Genomic DNA, 22,734 nt, shown 5'->3' with positions numbered 1-22,734 from the left:
CACGTGGAGTGTCACGTCCAACGCTGAAGGGACGTTGCGTATTGCCGGGAGAGTATAATGCAGGAGAAGATTGAGGCAGAGAGTACTGCTAGAAATGATGGTCACCACATGAATCTAAAGGGAGGATATAGATTCAAATTAAAGACGGCTTTTTTGTGAAAAGGGTTGCAAAAATAAGGGCTAACCTCTCACCAAAGTTACTCGAAGTAAAAGCAATACATTACTGGGCTTGCAATGGAATGAAATTATATAACGTTGATGCGGGAGAACGTGTGCAGGGTCTGTGTGCCAACAGAAGGCAGATAAATGGGCAGACTGCATGGGTAGGTTGGGCACTTTTCTGCCCTCGCAATCTCGACAAGGCAAAAGGTAGAGCCAGGGGTGAACTCTGGAAACCAAATGAGACCCTGGAAATCATTTTCAAAGTGGCCCCATATTTCACATTTTCAGCAAGCCCAGCCCCTTCCCTGCTGGAACATTTGGAAATAAGGTAGGTTCCCACACATAAGAGGCCCAGGGTGCAGAGGCCTAACAGGAAATCTCCAGTGTTCCCTATAGCCTAGCCCCCCCACCCCCCTGGGTAGAGCCACAGCTGCCATAGTGTCCAGCGCAAATGCACAATCGCCAAGTGATCGTTCCCATTCTGAGTAGAATGGTTGCATGCCTGGGGCTCCTGCATCTCGAGGCCTCTCTAAAAGGCTGGAGGGAAAAGCCCTAAGCAGGATGAAAACAGCTAAGACGTAAAGACGGTACAGAAACGCGCTACAAAACGGAGGCGCGTTCCTAGAACTACAGAGGCTGCAGGATTTAAACCCTAAATTAGATGAGCCCTTGCTTTGTGGACAAGACCACCACCACAGATTCTGGAAATCAACAAACACAAAACATTCTTTTTATTGAAAAATAAGAATATTACAGCACTACCAATTCACCCCAGTTCCCCCGCCCCCACACCATCATTGACCTACTCCCTCATACATCATCCTATATGTGTGCCAGGATTAAGGTTGTCTCCTTTTACTTGTTAGCTAAAACAAAGTTACAGTAACATTAACTTAGTAGCCCACCAATATATTTTACCTCTTTCAAATGTGAGCAGCACATGTAGAGGAGTTGCACCGCTTGGCTTCAGCATTTACTCAAGGTCCGCATAGATACGACTCACTTAAAGACTGCATATACTGACCATGCTGGCCACCCTGTACTGTCACGGTTTGCCATGTGCCCAACACCTCCCTGGGAGTGAGGCAGGTGTGGAGCAGGTAGAAAGATGGAGGAACATGGATATTTAGGATGAGAAAGAGTCACTAGGCAGGGATGGAAGAGATAAGGAAACAGAGAGCAGGGCATGGCGTGTGGAGGAAGATTGTGGGCTGGGGAGACATTTGGACTAGGATAGGAAAGATCAATAGGGGGAGGGCGTTACAGCCAAAGAGAGATGAAGCCAGGACATCAGACGGGGACTGAACGATGGGTAGGACGGTGGGTGAAGGGCCATGGTGGTACAAAGAAGTCCAAGAGAAAGGTTTTATGGGTTCCCTCATGTGTATGGACCTCTGTCTTGCTGGCTGAAATGCAGGAAGCAGTCACGTGGGACGACACACCATGAGGAATTTGCCATTGTTGGGCATGCTACGTTAAACACAACCCTTTTTTTCCTCCAGTGTTTTTTAAGATCTCTCACCATGAAGTCCCATGTAGTCAACTTGCATATCGTGAGCATATTTTTCCATCCTTGAGGAACCACAACAAGCCAACAGATTCTAGATTTGTAGAGACCTACCAGGTGCGAATGCAGATTGTTCACAGAAGTGCATCTATGTTTGATTATCGCCTCTCTGCTAGACAGATCAAAATGGCGATGCTTTTTCCCATGCTCAGAAAAAGCTTTCGCAACATTTTCTAGGAAGGGCGTTATTTATTATTCTAAACTCCAGTCCTAAATTGTTCGAGGAAAGTGCTTGATGGTAGTAAGGGTGCACATTTGAAAAAACATCACCCCCTGACGACATTTTCATTGGTGACTTTACCACTGGATAGCAAAACAGTTGTATAATGCATGCGGCTGACTGCCCATTTTGAAGTGCTAGAACCAAATGTATGTACATCAAGGGCCCTTTTGAGTGGGAGGAGATGAGGTCTTTTGCAGGGCACAGAGAAAATGTGTCTCAACTGTTGAGCCAGGGCCTTTTCCTTGTCTAGAAATCTGCAGTCATCCGAACCAAGCGGAGACCAACAGGCAGTAGAAATCAATCTGGAGAAACAGAGCGAGCCAATGACCCGCTCCGTTCACACATCTTTCATTGTACACTGTTGACAGTTATAGTCATTTCTGCAACTACACATTTCTAGTAGCAGGACTGTTGAGAGCCATGTTTCAAGCGGGGTTTCTTTGTTGGAACATAGTGCAAAATGAATCACCACTAGGTGCTTGGGACTGGGTCCTCCTGGAAAGAGGTGGCTTGAGGGCGCTGAAGACTGCCATAAGAGTGCAAGTGTCCTCACGCTATCTTCCCATATGCCCTATGTGCTAGGAGCTACCAACGAAAAACGACAAATTATCATTAGTCGCATTTTAAGCAAGCCTTCTGCTGCATGCCATCGTATAGGACATTCAACCTAAAAAGTACTTTTGCAATATATGCCACGCCAACGTGTCGCCGAGAAACGCTTTCCTTCCTTCATGTGGAAAATGTGTGCGTATCCTTAGCTTTTACTAATCTCCATTGCCTCAGATCCCTACATGCTACACACGTGTGCTCTTTTTTTCAATTTCATTCAACGGGCAAACAGAATTTGAAACGTTGTGCTCCTCTGACTCTGTTCGCAATCTGGTACCATGAGCGTGGGTTACAGATAGAGGTGACGGCTGCACCGTGTTGGCTTCTTTGCAAGGATTCCTGACCTCTCCCATAAGGTCAAATGTGTGCAGATTCACTGTTAATCCCTGTGCCCCTTTCTGTGTCACAGTGACCGCTACCTGCAAACGACGCCCTCTTCACAGAAGGGTGTAGTGTTCTGTCAGTCACTGATGTTGTCGCAGCCAGGTAGGTGAATTGACTTTGCGACTGATGGAAAGGTTACACTGCTTGACGGACAGTTTTATAGACAGACCTGATAGGTAATTTTCTAGATAGACAGATAGACACGTTTGATTACATGAACATGGTTGTTCATAGTTTCACTGATATTTACAGGTTGAATGACAGACTTCTTTTTTTTATTTTTATTTTTTAACTGGTGCAGTCCATTGGCTGACTCGTTGGGGCCTAAGGCAGAGTCCCTCCCCCTAGCCCCCGTCTTCTGAACTCGAGAGGGGACATCGTATAGAGCCTTTATCACGTTGCGGCGATACTGGCAACATAGTAAAAATGGACGTGTTACCATTGGCGCATACAAACACAGCTTGACAATACACAATAGTTAGGCTACCATAGCTTTGACATTACCCCCGCTTCCGCTTCCGCCCACACATCGCACATGCGCATTCCATGCAAGGCGCGTCATGCCTTCATCTCCCATTGGAAGTTACCAGAGAGAGGAAGGGGACACATTGTGGAATCTTTGCAGAACAGGAAGTTGTCCCCACAGGCACTCCGTACACTCGCACATTCACACAACAGACAGTTCCCTCCATGCCCCCATCCGGACGCTCGTCTTCTTTTGGTCCTCCGTGTCCTTCCAGCGCTTATCTCTTGGGGTCGTACTGGATGAGCCTCATGATGTCATCGTTCTTCATCACGCCTTGGATGAATTCCCCTTCGGCTATTTTATCTGCAGGAGTGAGAGACAAGTGGCTTTAATGTCCAGGGGAGCCAGGCAGCATAAAGCATCTTTCAGAGTGCATTACTGACGCTCATGATTACACTTTACTTTCAAACTGATTGGGACTGTAACATGTGGGCTTGAGGCTTTGAACGTGCGCGCGCGTGTGTGTGTGTGTGTTTGTGTGTGCACGCACGCGCGCGTGTGTGTTTGTGTGCGCACGCGCGCGTGTGTGTCTAGGGGAGTGGGGTTCATGAGGGAGCAGATCCATAGGAGGCATACGATATGTTTAAAAAGAAGCGCAGTAAGAGCAGGGTTGTGGGTGCTTAGAATAGCAGAGTGACCAGAGAAGACACAGGGAGTTTGGCAGTGATGGAGAGGCTGAGTGAGAGAGGGTGATTGGAGGAGGGTAGAAAAGAGTTTCAGGAGGCGGAGTTGGAGACGGTTAATATCCATTAAGGGGTGGAGGAGAGAAGAGAAGGAGAGAGAGCAGAACAGTGCAGACTGTAGTAGGAAACAAGGAGAGGGAGTGTGGAACTTAGGAGGCAGGAGGAACTGGAGGGTCCAGGAGGAAGACAATACTTTCCTGTATGAGAAAAAAAGTGCCCGAATGAGAGACAGGTGGAAAGTGGAAGTTTCAGAAAAGTAGAGAACGAGGAAGAACACAACCTTAGCCTATTGCTTGTGTAAGTGTGGAGGGAGGCGCCACAAACATGTGGCAAAGCATCAAATAGAAACCCCATGCACTAGTGGAGGTTCAGGTACAAGGCCAGAGACTAGGCCCTTCAGGCATGAGTATATGTCGGACGGTGAAGAGGAAAATGAGAATGATCTTGTGTTGAAAGGACCGTGATCCATAGACAGGGAGGTGGTCAGAGTCTGTATGGCCTTTGACAATTTCATGGGATCTTGTCACTTTTCCCCAGATGGGAGCCCTTCCCAATGAGGCTGAGGGGGTGAGGCTACTAACCAATAGTTCCCCTATGGGTGATAATAAACCCTCATGAGGGTAAGGACACCCGTCCTGTTAAAGACCTCTCTAAACCCTTGTGCCTAGAAATTATGGCTCCCTTCACTCCTTCTCCCTCAAAATCTGAAACTACTTCTGCACGTTATTGTGAAGTCTCTACTACCTTACCTGTAAGAGCAGATAGAACTGAGAGAAAGAGGAACCAAAGAAACATACAGAACAACAGTAGAAAGGATTATAAAAGTACTGTGACGAGGTTGCCACCAGGAAGCATAAAGATAACTTCAAGGTTATTGGCGACAAACATTGACGCTACGCGGGGGTGGACCCAGCAATATAAAGTAAAGACCAAAGAAAGACTAGATGTGTTCGGGAGCAGGAAGAGCAGTCAGGGAAGCTGGTGTGGGTCCTGCAGGGCTGAGAAGTTGCAACCCACGCTTCCAGAAACATTGCGAGACAATCAGTCTTGGAAGAAGAAACTGGGAAAAACCCTGCGAGCTGGAGTAACCCCAACTCGCTACAGAAGCAGGAAGAAGCCAGTGGTTGTGTGGCCTCTCTCCGAGGTGGACTGTGTGGCCCATAAAACATGCAGAGTCCGCGACAGCAATTGCTCTGTGGAGCTGCACCGACCAAGGAGGAGGTAAGCAGGAATACACGCTGGACACGTGCGGAACCAACAACAACACGAGACCCCGGGAAGAACCGTTAGTGCTCCCCAGTAAAGATACTGGTAACAGGAGTTGCGGGAAAGCCGGATGGGTTCAAAGAGTCCAGTATTCTTCAGAAGTGATCTCCCTCATCACAGTAGTGATCCCCAGAGAACAAAGTATTCTTCAGAAGTGATCTCTGTCGACACAGTTGTGATCCCCAGAGAGCCAAGAGTCAAGTATTCTTTGGGAGTGAGCTCCCTCGTCGCAGTAGTGATCCCAGAGAACCAAGAGTCAAGTATTCTTCGGGAGTGAGCTCCCTCATCACAGTAGTGATCCCCAGAGAACCAATAGTCAACTATTCTTTGGGAGTGATCGCCCTCATCACAGTAGTGATACCCAGAGAACAAAGAGTCAAGTATACCTCAGGAGTGATCTCCCTCATCATAGTAGTGATACCCATAGAACTAAGAGGCAGCTATTCCTCAGGAGTAGTCTCCCCCATCAAGGTGGTGACAAGGAAAATCATAACTCTCAAGAATGCCTCGGGGTGAACTCACTTGTCACAGTGCGAAATCAAACACATGTTTAAGATACCTAAAGGACCAAGACTGTCAGGGAGCAATCTCCCTTATAATGAAGATATATAAGTTCTGACAAAGTGCTAGCACTAAGAAGAAAAGTTGACAAAGCCTTAACTCTGTTGTTTGCAAATCCTTAGGAGGAAGTAAAGAGACTTCTAAAGAATTGTACAAAGTACTATCCAGGAACAGTCTCCAAAGTTCTTCTAGATAAACCAGAGGAAGGCATCCTCCTGCTCTAGGTGTATTTGCCAAATTAGATCCTGTAGCAAGAGACTGCTGTTAAGTCAGTTTAAGAGTGGATTGTTTCACCAGGAGACGGGAGCCATTCTCCTGGTGGCTTTGATAAGAGGTTCATTGAATAGTTTTTTTTTCCTAGTGGTAGGGATAGAGTAGTTGGTTTGGATAGAGGACAGTATTTTTGGTTTTGACTTACATCCTGACGAGCACCCGAGTTATTTTATCTGGAGGTAGGGAAACCCCTCTAGAAATAGGGAGAGGCAGGTTACTTATCATTATTTGAATACAAAACGTTAGCCAAAATGATAACTTGTCAGCCTCCTTACACGATTACGCCACAGGCCTCTATGCAGATGTCCCCTCTGAGAAAAGCTGTGGACACTGCTAAGCACAACCTCATAGTTTGAATTGGAACTCCAGAACTGTCTGAACATCTACCAACCCCCCTGACATGAGGTGAGTGGTTCCCCCACCAACGGAACCAATGAAAACTTTAGGAAATGAAGGGAGGACTTGATTGACTGTGAGTGGAACAGGGAAAAGACCCATAGGGACTTTTCTTCTTTTCGTGCCTTAGCCAAGGAGCTAAATCATTCTATGGTTTAGAAGAGTTGACTATACCATAAACAGAACTTTCAGAAACACGTGTTAAGAGACTGACTGGAACTCTGACAGCAGAAACACTTATATTATCTCACAAGAGGGTAAACTGCAGGGCAGTTTACCACTGGAGGATACCTCTAAACTAGCATCAAAATCTGGGTTGCCAAGAAAAGGTGGGGAGATGGGAGAGAGGGAGAAGAAATCCCGTGTGAATTCTTTGAAAAGTGGTTTTCTTAGTCACCTTTTTTGTTTGAAGCCCTAATACCTACCACTGGGGCTAGTTCGTGTTTGTCCCACATACCTTTGATAATACTGCTTGATCAAAAACATAAAGAGACCCATAAAGAACTTGATCAACAACAGCTTCAGATTTAAGTAGCGATTACATGACTAAGCTCTTTCAGGTAAAATGAACACAATCCCCCACTGCTAGATGCCCCAGACTAATTATGTAGAGCAAGCAGAAAAAACTCAAATATTATGTAAATATACTTTTATACTGTGCCAAATCACTTCCATAGAGTATTAAAGTGCCACAGCTTTTCCATGGAGTGGCATACCATGCCACCGTCCAGGGTATCCAGACCTCAATCTGCTTGAAGATAGAAAATGAGTGAGCATAACAGGATGGGAAAGCAGGCAATATATACTAGGAACACAGTGAGAGAGGGATGCAGTGGGGTAAGAATGTTTTTGATGGCATGGGTGCATGCCAGTTCTGTTAGATGGACCATAGTTCTACAAAAGGGAGGAGAGGGATACGTCCTAAAGTGTGGCAATAGGGTTGTGTTTCCCAAGGCAAATTTGGAGAATTGCAAGTTAGTACACAATGTAATGTTGGATGGCACACATCTATTCTAAACAGTTGATGTGCCAATTATGTACAATAATACTCCAGAAAAACAAATTAAATTCACAGATATACAAATATAAATTACAGTTCATCAGATCAAGCTTTCCCGCATCAGGACAAAAAACTTTATAACATGAAGAAACATTGAAACAACTCTGAAATTAAAGTCATCATGTTTCAAAGGATTCCATGGATCGCCCACCAAGGGCTTTTCCTCCTCTTCTCCAGGATGCTATTCTGGTCAATGTATTTCTGGAATCAAAACAACCCTGTGCAACCTAGCTTCGTAAGGCCCATTTATCTACTTTAGTCATGAGTGATAACCTCCATGCCTGACAGGAGAATTATCATCTTGCTCTCCAAAATCACCCCTCTTCTCAAAATTACATAAGGGAAAAGCCTGAGTGATCCATGGTATTCCATTTAGCAGATGGGGACTTGCGAAAGAAAGGACTCTGCTGGGTTAGTAGCCAGCAAGAATCGTACAATGCAGTTTGATGATCTGTCAACAGTGGTGTAAAAAGCACACTTTTCAAGGTGAAGAAGGAACGTGTTAGGAAAAAATGAGCACACATGATAACGTGTAATGTTAATTTGATGAACATGGGAACTATAAACTGTACACATTTTCTCTTTCATTCCTCTTTGCTAATTTTGTGAATTGAGTTGTATGTGATCTTCTCTGCCTTTACACATCTGAAGACAATTATTCCTAGGATGCCTGCCCCGCTGCTGCTCAAGTCAGGATGCTTTTAGCAAGGTCTAAAGCAGAGGGTGTAGACTGCCTTCCGAACAAATTGGCTGAGAGGTGGTCTGCAATGGAATCCATGTGCTAATCAAGCAAAAAGCCTTGAGATGGGCTGGCATTACCTGGTTAGGTAATGGCCCGGGCCGAGTTACAGGCCTGTGCAAAGCAAATGCCTTAAAGTGGGCCCATTACCAGACACCAGTGCCCCAGATAAGATTGGGAAGTGGGAGTGATTTACTCGCGATTTTTTAAAGTTGGGAGTAAAATGATTTTATTGGAAGTAAAAATGTAAGTCCTATTCCTAATGAGAGTATTATATGTGAGTAAAAATATGTTTTAACTGAAACACTGAAATGTGTTTGTAATATTTATTTCTTTGCAACTAGTTATTCATTCACATTTAAAGATTCATGTTTGCTTCTTCCAATCAGACAGTTACAATAGTTGTTTCTTCCTGTGGTACTAATTGCACTACTGGTATAAACACATCGATGTTACTGTGAGGGTGAAAACAGGGGCGCAATATTCAACGTGTCTATTTCATATTTTTTGTTGGGAGTATTTTTACTCCCCATTTGTATTTTTTGGGAGTATTAGCCAATTGTTAGGGAGTAAAAGTGCCTGATACACCCCTTATCTGTAGAGCTGCCAAACACGGTAATGTGTTCTCATGTTTTTTTTTGCTACCACCACCCCGGCATGCTTTCCAGGCTGCTAAAAGCTTTCTTTAGTTTAGAAACGGCACAGTAGGTGTTTCCCAACTGCGGCCATTGCCACGAAAGGGAAGAGCCGAAACAACAAGTGTTCCTGGAGCCGCTGAGGTATCCCTACCTCCCTAAAACACTATTGTCTAGGTCTGCAAGACTTTCAGTGCCCTTTGCCACACTGAAAGCCAGCGGAACAGTGAACTTGTACTTCAAAGGAATCACTAGCCATGGGGCCCCACAGTCTGAATTCTGAAAATATCCAATAATGTTTTTTCCTTGCAGACAATCGTGAAGTCGCCTCGCGGAGCAATACAGACACTGCACCGAACAGTGACAAGCTACAAAATACACAAATAGCACCCGTGTTTGTCACAGCAATATAAGAGACACAATTGAGGATGCCCCTCTTGTAAGCTCGCTTTGCGGAGCTGTGTTGTCCAACATGAAACAATATCGACATCTGAGGAAGCAAATCCAAATTTTGCTGATCAGTGTCAGCGTTTGGTGGGTCCTGTGCCGCAAGTGAGCCTGAGCTCCCATTTGCAGAGCTGAGAGATGGGTCCACAAGATCATAAAAGCCAACCTTAGTCTCCGCCAGGTGTAGCGGATATCCAGAATGAGTTTAGGAACACAGGGAGAGGGGAGAAGGGGGAGTGTGTAAAAAGTGGAGAGGAGAGTGAACAGGCAGAGCATCCGGTGAGTGGACAGTAAGCAGGAAGGAGACAGGAAGAGGATAAATAGAACAAAGAGATGGGAATGTAAAGAGCAGAGGAGGTTAAAGAGAGCAAAGAGACTTTAAGAATGGAGTAGAGAGAGGGGGAGGTGGTATTGTGTAGAGTGATGTCACAAAGGTGATAGAGGTGAACGACCAGGCCCAGATTTAAATTAAGGGAAATCTAGTTTATTTTTCTTTAGGAATATGATACTCGATGGCCAAACCAACAAATGGGGACTGTAAATGTAAAGCAAAGAAACATTACTGAGTCCTTCTATGACCTAGGACTCTTCTGGTTGGTCTACAGCACAACCCAAGTTTGGCTTTAAAGGGGCTCCCGCACCCTTCATCCTCTGGTCTTCTCAGGGTCTCCTCCCTTTGGTTGTCAGTCTTGTATTTTATGGATTCCCAAACTTTTCTTTTCTGGTCTTTCTGGAGCCTCTTGCCCTTAATTGTTAGTCTTTGGTGTAATTGGTTCATGTACCCATCTTATCTCATCTTATCAGGGTCCGTCTCTTTTAATCTAATGTCTTACGAGGGCCTTTATCACCTCCTTTCCTTGTGGTCCTCTGGAAATCTTCCCTCTTCACCCCCTCTCTTCGCCTGCTGTTGCCCTGCTCCTCCTTGCTACAATAACATGCGCTTGTTCCTCCTCCCACCATGGGCTTGACCCCTTCAGATTGAAGTTTCACAGCTAACCCCCTGCCTTGGACCAAATGTACCCTCTTGTACCTTCCTGATCTTGCTAGCTACAGTCTAGGTAGCCACCTGCACTTCCCACTGATGGCGACCTCCAACAACATCCTGTGGTCTCAACCTGATATTTCTGAGCAATCGTCTCCTGATGCCTCCAGGCACGCTCTTCCTGGTGATTCCAACCAACCTCCACCTCCTGTCTACCACACACACCCTTCCTATCATGTAACCCAAACCTCCTCATTTAGTCTCTAACCATCAACCCCTTTTGATCACTTAGACCAACTTCCTCCTGATGACTTAACCCAACCTCTTGTTTCCTCCAGGCTGCCTCCTGATGAATGAAATAAAAATTTTCCTTATTTCTTAAATTACTTCATCCCTTCAACTTGCCTGACCTGTATGTTCTTTCTAGACACCAACATGTGTTTCACCATCCTAACAATCCACCGACCAGTGGTGACTCCTCCAACATCTCTCGGATAATAACTACATTGTTATTATTCAAACTGTGTCTAAGAACATTCTTATCCTAGGGGACTGCAATGTTTCACTGGATGACCCTTTATACACCACTTTCTTCTTATGTGACCTATGTAATGCCCTGGATCTCAATACATGCCCCTCCCCCTAGACTCACACTGGTGCCCATGGCTTGGAAGCCTTTCTTTCCTTCATAGTTATTTCCCCCCTGACCTACAAAGGATGTCCTCTTCCGCTGAGGCGTTTCTATTCTTCAGACCTATGAAAGGTTACTACCTTAGTCTTTTCTTCAACATTTGTTCCATCTAATACTAACTCTGATCCTTTGGTGCCCTCCCCTGGCTCACTGCTAGCTGATCTGCACAATGCTCTGAATAAAACATTGGACATCCACACTGGCACAGTTAGGAAGAAAAACCCATCGACCCAAAATGTCATTCTATGTTTAACTATGATCTTGCCAATATGAAGAGATGGAACAAAGCTCTGGAAAGATGCTGGATTAAATTGAAGTCTGGCAAAGGACAACATCGCTTATCTATGCCACATGAAGGATTATCATACATCGATCAAAGATGAGAAAATAGCCTGTTTTCATAAACACATTGACCAAGTAACCAATAAATCTGCTGAAGTGTTTTTGATCCAGGCTCTACCTCCTCTCAAACCCCTGCTGATAACCTTGTCTCCTTCTTTGTAGACAAACTGGTATCCATACAAGTTAGCATTGATATGCATGTTAAGGCTATTTCTGTATTTGCTTATGCTGCTATCACTTTCCCTGCTGCTCCTTCTCCTCCTTCTCGCTTGTCTTCCCTGCTTTTGTTATTACCATAGTTGATAAGATGAGGGCCTACTCTGAATGGGTTTCCCCTGCATTGTCTAGACCATCAAGGCCAACATAGCTACACTGGCCCCTTCTTAGGCTGTATTATGCAAATGCTCCTTCCATTCTGGTTCCTTGCCCTATGAGTTAAATAGGTCCTGCATCTTGACCCTTCTTAAAATCTTGGAAAAGATGGCCATATCTCAACTCTTCACCTTAAGTGAAGCTAATAGTAAACTTCATGACCAACAATCTGGGTTTTGGTCTTCCAAAGGTACCGAGGAGGCACCCTCCTTTACCTGAGCGTGGAGTTCTGCTGTCAATGGAAAAACATTTCGTAGCCATCTGGGTGCCCCTTGACCCGATTTCAGCCTTCAATACTGTCAACTACTCCAACTTTCTTGATCATCTTGGCGTCTCTTTTGGCATTACATGGAAGGCCCTGGAATGGATATCATCTTTTCTTTTTAATATAGGGTTCAGGTGAGATCTTAATCTTTCTTATCTCCTCCCACCACTTCTATCTGTTGAGTCCCTCAAGGCTCTATCATCTTCCTTTGGCGTTTTAACACCTGCCTCTTTCCGATGGTTGGCCTCATTTCACTTTTCTTTTGAATTTTCCAGCTATATGCTGATGATGCTCAAATTGCCTTTGAGATGTATTGTGGTTCTACTCTTCTATCCATCCATGTCTTCTCCTGCCTCACTAGTGCCCAGGATTGGATGTTGAAAAACAGCCTGTGCCTAAATATGGCCAAAACAGAAATCATTTACTTAGGTTCCTCTCTTCCACCATCACTACCTTTTCCTCGTCCTCCTTCTATGAATCCATCACCTTCCTTGGTCCCCTCGGCCAGGAACCTGGATTTCATCTTTGACAACCTGCTATCCTTCACACCTGAGATCTTAGAACTATCCAAGAAATTGCATTTTTAGCTCTTCCTCAGTCGTATACTTCCTTTCCTCAGTTTCTTACACAAGTTGGAAGTAACTAGGGTCACGGTTTTGTCTAGATTAGACTACTGTAGAAGTCTCTATAAAGGCCTACCAAAGCCCTCACTACACTTCCTTTAGGTCATACTGAATAGGGTAGCCAGATTCATTCCGGGACTCAGATGTAGTGAGCACATTACCCCAACCCTGAAATCCATGCACTGGCTCCTGAATCACAGATTTGCTTTAAATCTATTTGCTTTATCCACTGGCACTTGGATGGTCAGAGTCCATCCTACCTCCACCATAAAGACTATCTCCCGGCCAACTATACACTTGACTTCATCTTCAGCCAGGTCCTTAGCTTTCTAGCACCATAAGAGGAGCAGGTTTGGTAGAGTCAGGTCTGCAAGACCTGCTAAAGCTGGCCTCAGTCTCAGCCAGTTATGGTGGGTGTCAGAAGGGGTTTAGTGACAACAGAGAGAGAGGCCAGAAGGGTAAGTAAGTAATAAGGTGAGAGTGCAACAAACAGGCGAATGTTCAACTTGGAGAAGCAGGAGATGGCAGAGTTAACAGGAAGGCGAGTTTGAGAGGTAGAGGTAAAAGAAAACAAACAAAGAGATGTGCAATTGAAGGAGGTGAGATAGAGCAAAGAGTCCTTGTAGCGTAAACTGAAGAGCGGAAGAGGTGAAAGAAAGCAATGAGATCTGAAGAGCAATGTAAAGAGCAGATCAGATGAAAGAGAGCAAAGAGACTTGAAGAGGGGGGTAGGTGGTGTAAAGCGGGAGACCAGAAGAGGGGCTAGAAAGTGGAGAAGCGATGCAATATCCAGGAGATGTTGAGAAGAAAAAGGGACACCAGAAAGGTAGAAGGACAGAAGGAGGAGAGGGAGTGAGAAAACAAACAGTGAAGAAGAAGATAAGCTGTGAGAGGCGGTTAAGAGTGCAATGTTGTTGCAGGATGTAAACAGTATTAGAAGAAATAGGAGACAAGAGTGGGCTAGATCCAGGGGGATGAAATGAGGCCTAGGGAGGTCCACTGAGATCTGGAAAAAACTTAAATAAGGTGTGGTATCAGTTGATGCACGAGGGGGCCCCACAAGTCCAGCAGATGGCAGCAACACCAGCATCCTAACTACATTGATGACAAAGCAAAGAAGCAACCAAATCAAGAAAGAAGTGCAGTGGACACTCAAAACCCCACTGACTGTGGGTGACTTGTTTGACCGTCAGAGACACAGCTCCAGGGAAGTGAGGGACAAACTAAGAGACTGCAGCCCTCAAGCAAGCTGGTATTGCTCCTTTTTGATTTCTGTGCCAACCACTGGCGTCGCGGGTACCCCCAACATTCCCTGCGGTGCTTGGGCTCGTCATCACATGTCCGGGTGCAGGAGGGGTGGGGGGCCTTGAACTAAAAAAATAAATTGTTTCTTTTTAAAATCATTATGACTTCAGAAAGACATTATTTTAATTACGGTTCAATTCTGTAATGGAAGTATTTTTTTCTGAAGTTAGAGTGACTTCAAAAAGAAATAGTTTATTTTTTAATTCAGGAGGGGCTCCCCCCACAGGACATGAATGCCTCCAGCTCGTCTGCTCTATGCATGACAGGAACTACCGAGCGGGGAGCTGGAGGGAGGCCTACCAGGCCTGCAGAGGAGTTCCTCGTAGCAAGAGATTAAAAATAAGTGTGTTTACCGCCCCATTCCAAGGTGAGTGGGGCGGTAAATCCCCATTCCCCATTTACCCTTCCCCATTCCCATTTTTGCCCCATAGGGCATAATGGGAGTGGGGAAGGCGCTAATTACAGCACCGTAAATTACGGTGCCGCAATTAGCACCAAGGCGGGTTAGCGGCTTGCATTTTAACGCCTGCTAAAAGCAGGCGTTAAAATGGTAATCAGGCCCATTTTGTATGAGGCACTGTGCCTCATACACAAGTACTGGGACGAGAAAGAGGGATCTGGAGGTAATAACCGGCTTAGTTGCTGGTCATCTTCATTACTCCTAGTCCTACTCTTCCTCATCCCAGTACTTCCATATGAGGCAAGGCGCCTCATACATAAGTACTGGGACGAGGAAGAGGCATGTGGAGGTAGTGCTGGGCCAAGGAGCTAATTTTGGGGTAGGTGGGTGGTGGGGAGAGGGATGCCTGTGGGGAGGGTGGGGCAGCCGTTGGTGCACTAAATCGTAATTGCCATCCATGAAAAGGCAGGCATGGTATTTGTTATTAGTGGCTAGATTGGCATTTGGGTGCGGCCAATATAGCCTTTTCTTTCTTTGGCACTGTATATTTTTCTGGGCATGTGTGATAAACTAAGCATGGTAAGTGTTATTACATGCTTAGACTGACATTTTGGTGCAACCAGTCTAGGTATGTCTTACTGTGGTGACTTGCATATATTGGATTTATGGTTTGGAGTTACCCTACAAAAACAATTGCTAATGCTCTGGCTTTTTACCCAATTTCTGTTTTAAAGTGTGCTATATAATGCACCTTTTAAAACCATTATTCAGACATTTATCTTTGAGGTGATTAGGGCCCCCCACCTCCTGTATGGTATGGGCTCCTCTCTGCGCTTGGCCACTCGGGTCACTGTGGTATATTTGTGGGAAATGTTTATGCCCCTTCATTTAAAGAGTTCACCAGCCGCCACTGGGTGAGTGAGTGATTTATGGGTGAATGGGTATGAATGTGTACATGCAAACTTGGAGCCTGTGCAAGGGATATTGGAACATGTTTTACTGGCATTTCTGGGCAAATTCAACTGGATGAATGTTATTAAATGGAGGGGTGTTTGAGGTGGGGGGTTTATAGCGTATAGCAAAATGTTTCCTTAATGTAGCATTGCATTTTCTACTGGCGTTGAGGGCAGATTCCACTCGAAACGTACCCTTACATGTGGTGCGGGAGTTGGGCAGGCCTTGCTGCAGCCAGCAATAACATGCTTTCTTTCTGTGACAGGAGATTTTTACTGCCATTAACCGCAAAGCCAACAAGAGAATGTTCGTGTATGGGGATATTGGCAAAGGCAGCATAAACATGTTTACCTATTGTACCCTCTTTTTGCGTAATATTACTGCCCACTCACAGAGATGGCTGGTAGATTTGGGTTCCCGGAGCCAGGCACAACCCCCTTGTTTCTACACTAGGCGAAAGATTTAAGAGTTGAGTAAAATATAAATGTATATCTTTCTCGCAGTGCAGGGCATACCCCAGCAGCAGCGTGATCATCGTGCGTATTGCGCATGCGTGGTGGTCCAGGCAGGCCGGGATTGTGGAATGACCCATGCTTTGTTGCCAAGCTTGGGGCCGGGGGCCCTTTTCATGGCTCGCAGGGGGGGCCTATGGGGTCCACCAGTGGTATGCTCCAGCATAAAGCATGCAGACCCTATAGGGATTAATTGTACACAGTGCCTGTCATGCTCTGAGGGAAGGGGAGAGAGAGAGAGAGAGAGAGAGAGAGAGAGAGAGAGAGAGAGAGAGAGAGAGAGAGAGAGAGAGAGAGAGAGAGAGAGAGAGAGAGAGAGAGAGAGAGAGAGAGAGAGAGAGAGAGAGAGAGAGAGAGAGAGAGAGAGAGAGAGAGAGAGAATATTTAAGGGAACCAAGAACTAAGATAATGTTAGGTAAAGGCTAGTTACCATTCTCTTTCTTGTTGAAATAAGCCCATAGCTTATCTGCTCTCTTCTGTGGCGTGTTCTCATCATCTGGCAAGTGCTTCTGCTCTGTGGGTGGAATCATCTTGAATATCGCCTGTGTGGCAAAAAGAAAGTCAAAATGACACTCATGTTGCTCTTCAACCCTCCTGCAACTTATGAAATCGCCTTCAGTAATATGAATATCTACTATAATTCACAGAACACTAGATAGCAATACCTCATGCATAACCGATGTATTATAAACTATTAGGTGACCTATTATTTCTGAAAGGAGATTTAGCAACTGCGCCTGACCCCTGGCTTACCAACTCAGTTACACACATTGTTGATTGTGCTAATTCCATTCTTGAATTTCTGCTTGCTCCTCTCAAAATTCTATAGCCTTCAGTCAAGTGGGCGAAAACACAGTGCACATTTTCTGCATGGTATGGCTCCCGGCGAGGCGATAGGTTTATAGGTTTACCAGGCTTATATACACAGACAACAAATAATCTTTGGTCGGAGTCCAAAATGGAAGTGGACATAGCACATATACATTTTTTAATATCCACTGACTCTGTAAGAGTAGACTTCTTATCTGTTACAAGAAATTACAAAATGCAAAATTCTTTACATGATCCTGTGCTATTGAGGCAAAAGTTAGGTATATTCTATTTCCCACCCATCTACTTGTGGGATAACAACAAGGCGGCTTGTGGACAGTAGCTAGCATTACACAGGCTACAGAGAAGGAACCAAACCAGTTTCAATTTCCGTACCTTCGTCTGACATTGTTCTCTAACCTTGGATACACTGCTATTATTTATTATTAATTATACGATTTAGTTTTAAAATCAGCATAAAATCCCATGTGGTAATTCACTGACATTAGCTTCTCATTCTTTGCTTCTCCTCCAACAATGATGGCCCATTGAATACGTTTTCAATCAAATCTATGGGCCTCATTAAACGGTAGGCGGTAAGGGTTTACCGGTACCGGTAAGGGCACCGGTACCTGTAAACCCTTACCGCCTTACTACGAGTTCCCTTTGCGGGACCCGACCTTAACGCCTGGTTTTACCAGCCGTTAAAGTAGGGTGCCGCAAAGGGACCTCAGTGCTAATTACGGTACCGCAATTTGCGGTACCGTAATTACTACCTTCCCCATTCCCATTATGCCCTATGGGGGCAGAAATGGGAATGGGGAAGGGCCTTGGTGAATGGGGAATTACCGGCCCCGCTCACCTTGGAGTAGGCCGGTAATTCCGCCATCCACCAAGGCAGACATGTTAATATACTGGCGGCAACCATGGCGCTAATAGCGCCATGGTTACCGCACAACGTGTAATGAGGCCCTATGGCTTATTCAAGCTTGCTTTGCTTTGTATCATACAAAGAAAAAATATTGGGAGATCGAGTGATTTCCTGAAATGCCCATCTTTCCTACAAAGTGACCCATTGACTCTCGATTCATGCAACACCCAATTTACTTGTGTCTTGGAAAAGACAACACCATTCAGGCTTCCTCCACTTGAGGCGTGCCTCACCTTCCATCAGCATTAGAATTGCAACTGCAAACTTCTTGATGGCTCTGGCCTTGGAGAACACCAACAAACTAGAACTGAAGTAGATATAATTTGCATTTTCCCTTTACTTGTGCAAGATTCACTAAATCGAAATCAAGGGCTCCCAGTGGCATTGATCCAAACAACTATCAGTATGTTTTGTTAGAAATTTTGAAATTGCGAAAAATGGCATGATCTGCTGCAGGTGGGAAATGATGTGCTCTGTCTTGTACTTTATACAGTTTAAGGAAATAGCTTGTAATCATGGTGTTCAGATATCAAACACAAATGCATTGGAATCACTGTATTTTGTTGTTAGGTGGCATTGTTCTTACTTTTATGATGGATGACATATGCATTTGTAATTTGTAATTGAACGTACAAATGTTATGTTTTGTTTTTTATCTTTTTTATATTATAAAAATATAATCACCTAATCACCCTTTTCTGTGATATAATTTATTTTAATATGGGAGGTATCCTACAACATTTCTACAATGTCAGTACTAACACATTATATTCTCCTAGTCTAAACATGTATGTGTCCCTAAAGAATACCTTTGTTTACTTTTATCTAAATCCCACCTCTATTACCCAGTTAACTTTAAACTAACTATATGCCTCAGATAATTTTACAGCCACTATGAGAATTTGAAAGAAGGTCACGCTTTGAGGTAACCCACCAGCCCGTTTGTCACACTTTATTCACGTGTGGCTTATACTCCCCATTTGTTCTATCGCTCCCATACCATAACATTTCCTGGTTCCCCATTTGTATTTTTACACGTTGATTTTCCTTCTCTTCTTTATTCATTGTGTATTTCTTCCACCCGAATCATCTTGGTTTGGACTCCATAGATCGTCTGTCCGGTCGTATTTGTCCTCTTTTTAGGCATGCTTTGCAGCAAGTTCCTGGGACTTTCCTTTGCAGCAAGTTCCTGGGACTTTCACTGCATAGGCCACCTAGTCCATTCAACGATATGGGAGTTTTCACAGAAGTGTGTCCACTGTCAAAACTGCACAGCACACACATTTGTGTATGGGCATCTGGTTAGGTCCCTTGACCCTTCACTTTGCTCATAGGTTCGAGTGCCGCCAATTCTCCGGGTATGTATAGGGTTCTCTTTCTCCCCGCCTTTAATATAAAACTGAATGAGTTTCCTTTGAAAAATAAGTGTCTCTATCGTCAATATGTTTCCTTTCAACCCAACCCTTTAAAACCCATTTATGTGTTACCTTTAAACATTCCATTCCTTCTACTCCTCAAACTATCCAGAAGAGACCACATCACTCCAGCCCTAAAAACACTACACTGGCCCTCAGTAAAACATCGCATCACCTTCAAAACAATGTGCATAACGCACAGAGCAATCAGCGGACAAGGAGCAGAATTCCTACAAAAGAAAATAACAGTCTACAAACCAACCAGACCCCTCCGATCAAGCAACAAAATCCACCTGGAACTCAAACCATACCTTAAGAAAAAACTTGGAGGCACCTCCTTCTACCACTTAGCCGCAAAAACCTGGAACAACATCCCAAAAGAAATAAGAAACACTGAAGATCACCTAAAATTCAGGCAATCACTAAAAACCTGGCTCTTCAACACCACAGACTAAGTCTGGAAACCGAAACCAGAAAAAGGATGACTAATCCGGAAAGGACACGTACATCCCCGACCCAAGAGGGGAGCTCCCACGGCACCTGGACGGGTGACACTGGATAGACTGGAACACAGGCGGCACGCACGAAGACTGAGCCAACTCCCCCAGACAATCCCACCAACACTTTCGCCTGTCCCTTAGTTACCGCCAGGTACCACAGTGGTGTGGAATTGTCGAGAAATTGGCAATCACCACTCTACCTGAGAGGTTGACATTGGCAGCAGGTGCACTGGCCACAGGAGTATGAAGGGAGGATAAGGGGAGCTATGAGAGAGCATGTTAGAGGTGGGAGCCAGAGGAGTAAGGAACCTTGTATGCCAGTCGGACCCAGATCAGGACAGAGCCGCACCAGGGGAGACTGCGCAAGCCGAGCGCCTGAATTCAGGATAGAGACGAAAACTAACCAACCCTACTAACAATTTCCCTTTCTGCATACACCTCTCAAACTCCAAACCAAACGCAACCAAAATCTACAGCACAACAAACCGCACAACCTTCACTACATTGCAACAAGAAAACAAAAACACACATTGGCCCTCATTACGAGCCTGGCGCTAAGTGGTTAACAGCGCCGTAAAAGGCTGGAGCCCCGTTAACCACTTAGCGCCTTACTACGAGGTCCCTTTGCGGGACCCGACCTGAACAGCTGGTCTGGACCAGACGTTAAAGTAGGGACCCGCAAAGGGACCTCGCAGGAATTACGGTACCACAATTTGCGGTACCGTAATTGCCTCCTTCCCCATTCCCATTGAGCCCTATGGGGCAAAAATGGGAATGGGGAAGGGCCATGGGGAAATGGGGAAATACTGCCCCGCCAACCTTGGAATGGGGCGGTATTTCCCCATTTCACCATGGCGGACTCGTTACAACACCGGCACCAACCATGGTGCTAATAGCGCCATGGTTTAGCGCCGGTGTTGTAATGAGGGCCATAGTCTTGCACAACATTACACAACGACTACCAGCAAACACCCCAGGCCCAGCGAACGGACCCACCGGGCTGAGGCCGCCAACAGCACATCACTGCTCTCTTGCACTTTTCCTGCCTCCTTCCACTAACTCAACCTCCCCTCCTCTTTCAGAGCCGCCAGAGCGCCAGTGGACCACTCCGGTGGTGATAGTCAAGTATTCTTGAAGCCTAAATTATTCTTTTGCACGCTCACTTGTCCACAATACAACTACTGAGACGAATGAAGAGCTAAATGGCTGCTTCAGAAACTCTAGGCCTTGCTTAAACCTATTGAGCATCCTGTTATTGAAACAATCCCTTTTCAAAGATAAATTGGCAGCCGCCATGTTATGTTCTTCTTTTTATAGACAGCATTTTTGCCACGAGTGGCCGCGTGATGGTGAATATTGGAAATTTGATTAGAGTGTTTGTCATTAGAAAGTTTAGCCAACCCTGTTCGAGGCCAAAGCAACTTATGATAAGAAAGGTCTTGAGTTTTCTCTTAAAAGTGTACAAATGTGAGATTTGCCTGAATGAAATAATAATCGATTCAATGAAGTGCTGTGCCAAGAAGCTAGAAGACTGTCCTTCGACTGAGGCTCTCTGACATTTTGTTTCTTTCATCGGACACCCAAAAGAGGATCAGAGGGTGGTTTCGGCATGTCGGGGAAAAGACGCTTACACAGGGTTCCATTTTAGGCACAGTGTGCCGCACATACTGTCTTAAACTTTAGACCTTCTGATATTGGTAGCAAGCGTAAGGGGTGCTGAGTGGGAGTGATGTAATTCCTGAAGATAATTCCTGTGATAACATGAGCCGCACCATTTTGAAGTCCCTGCAGCCTTTGCCGGAGATAGGCAGGGAGCCCTAGTTAGGGACTATTTGCATAGTTGACTCTTGAAAGGATCAGTGCCACAATGACTGAGGTTTCCTGCTCCTGTTCCAATAATGGAAGGATCATTTTTAGGGTGCAAAGGTGCCAGAACCAGAAATTGACTACCGCTACGACCTATTGCGTCGGATAAAGTTGCTGTCCAAGATAAGATCTACGTTTGTGACCCGGTTAGCCAGTGGAGGGTAAACATCTGGATCTACAGGCCAGGACAACTATTGCCATCTGTTAGGGTGTGTTACAACAAAACGAAGTCCTGGTGTATCAGAAGGTTGGCCCGTGTAAGGTATAAATGAATTATAATTGCTTATCTGGTCCAAAACCTGTATAACTAGTGTAATTTATACATATTACTGTTAGGGTGGGGCCCACCATTAGATTTTCCCATTTTGTAGAATTCAACCTTAAGCCGTTACTGCTAATCCTGACAGTGGTGGCCTACAGGCTGGCAGACTAGATTGTTGGCAGGCCCGTGCAAAACAAAAAAAACAGAAACACAGAAACACATAATTCCTCGTCATCAACTTAGTAAAACTGCATTGCCCCTGTAACGGCATCGGATAGTGTGCTACTCATTTAATCGTTCAAACAATGCCACTCGCCCACTGATGCATCCAGATGTAAGTATACAGCGTACACACGTCCTTCTTATTTGCCCTTGTGTCGTCCCATAGTGGTGTCTCAAGCAGCTGTGATCAGCTCATTTTGCCAATATTTTGTTGCACAAAAAAAACTCCTGTTCATTCTGTTCGTCTCTAATTTCCTTTTCGAGGTATCTAGTAAAAATGTTGAACTTTCCCCTCTCCAGTATTTCAGCATCCAGTAAGGTCCGAAAAAGCCAATCAGGTTACTCAGATTGCAGATATTATCAACTCCGAAGGGGGTGGGATGCGGGTGGGGGTTTAAAATAAGGGTGGTATATGGTATTACAGCATTTATTTTATTTGAAAAGATGGGTGCTGAATCTCCGAAGAATTCTTGGAGCACTATCTACCTTGTCCAATGAGCTCAGCCTAAAAGCTCTCAAACAGGTGAATTTCTTGATATTCAGGGGGTTGGTGCTTCATTTACAGGCCAACACATAGTTATGCTTTGGCCCCCCATAGACTCTTGACATTAGAGCATCATCGTTTGCATTTCATGTTACTAAAAAGAGCCAATGGAAGCGTTGATGATGGCCAGATAGGAAGTAGTGTTTGCTTGTGTGGTGGTGGAGCCCTGTTTTGAATTGTGTTATGCCAAGTAGTACTCATCCGTTA

The 22,734-nt window shown here is 45.0% G+C and overlaps 1 protein-coding gene across 1 annotated transcript in view; it reads right to left on the bottom strand.

The window, feature by feature from the left end:
• Positions 1 to 870: 870 nt before the first annotated feature.
• Positions 871 to 22,734, bottom strand: part of LOC138453909 (visinin-like) — a 139,276-nt gene continuing 117,412 nt past the window's right edge. The window contains exons 2-3 of the mRNA XM_069607002.1: positions 16,408 to 16,519; positions 871 to 3,774 (exon numbers count right to left, since the gene is read on the bottom strand). Coding sequence (XP_069463103.1) covers positions 3,689 to 3,774; positions 16,408 to 16,519 — 198 coding nt within the window. The 3' untranslated portion in view covers positions 871 to 3,688. The remainder of the gene's footprint in view (positions 3,775 to 16,407; positions 16,520 to 22,734) is intronic.

Source organism: Ambystoma mexicanum, chromosome 1p (assembly GCF_040938575.1).
Source record: "Ambystoma mexicanum isolate Mex_15411 chromosome 1p, UKY_AmexF1_1, whole genome shotgun sequence".
Taxonomy (NCBI): Eukaryota; Metazoa; Chordata; class Amphibia; order Caudata; family Ambystomatidae; genus Ambystoma; species Ambystoma mexicanum.
This window is presented reverse-complemented; position numbering and strand designations above follow the sequence as displayed.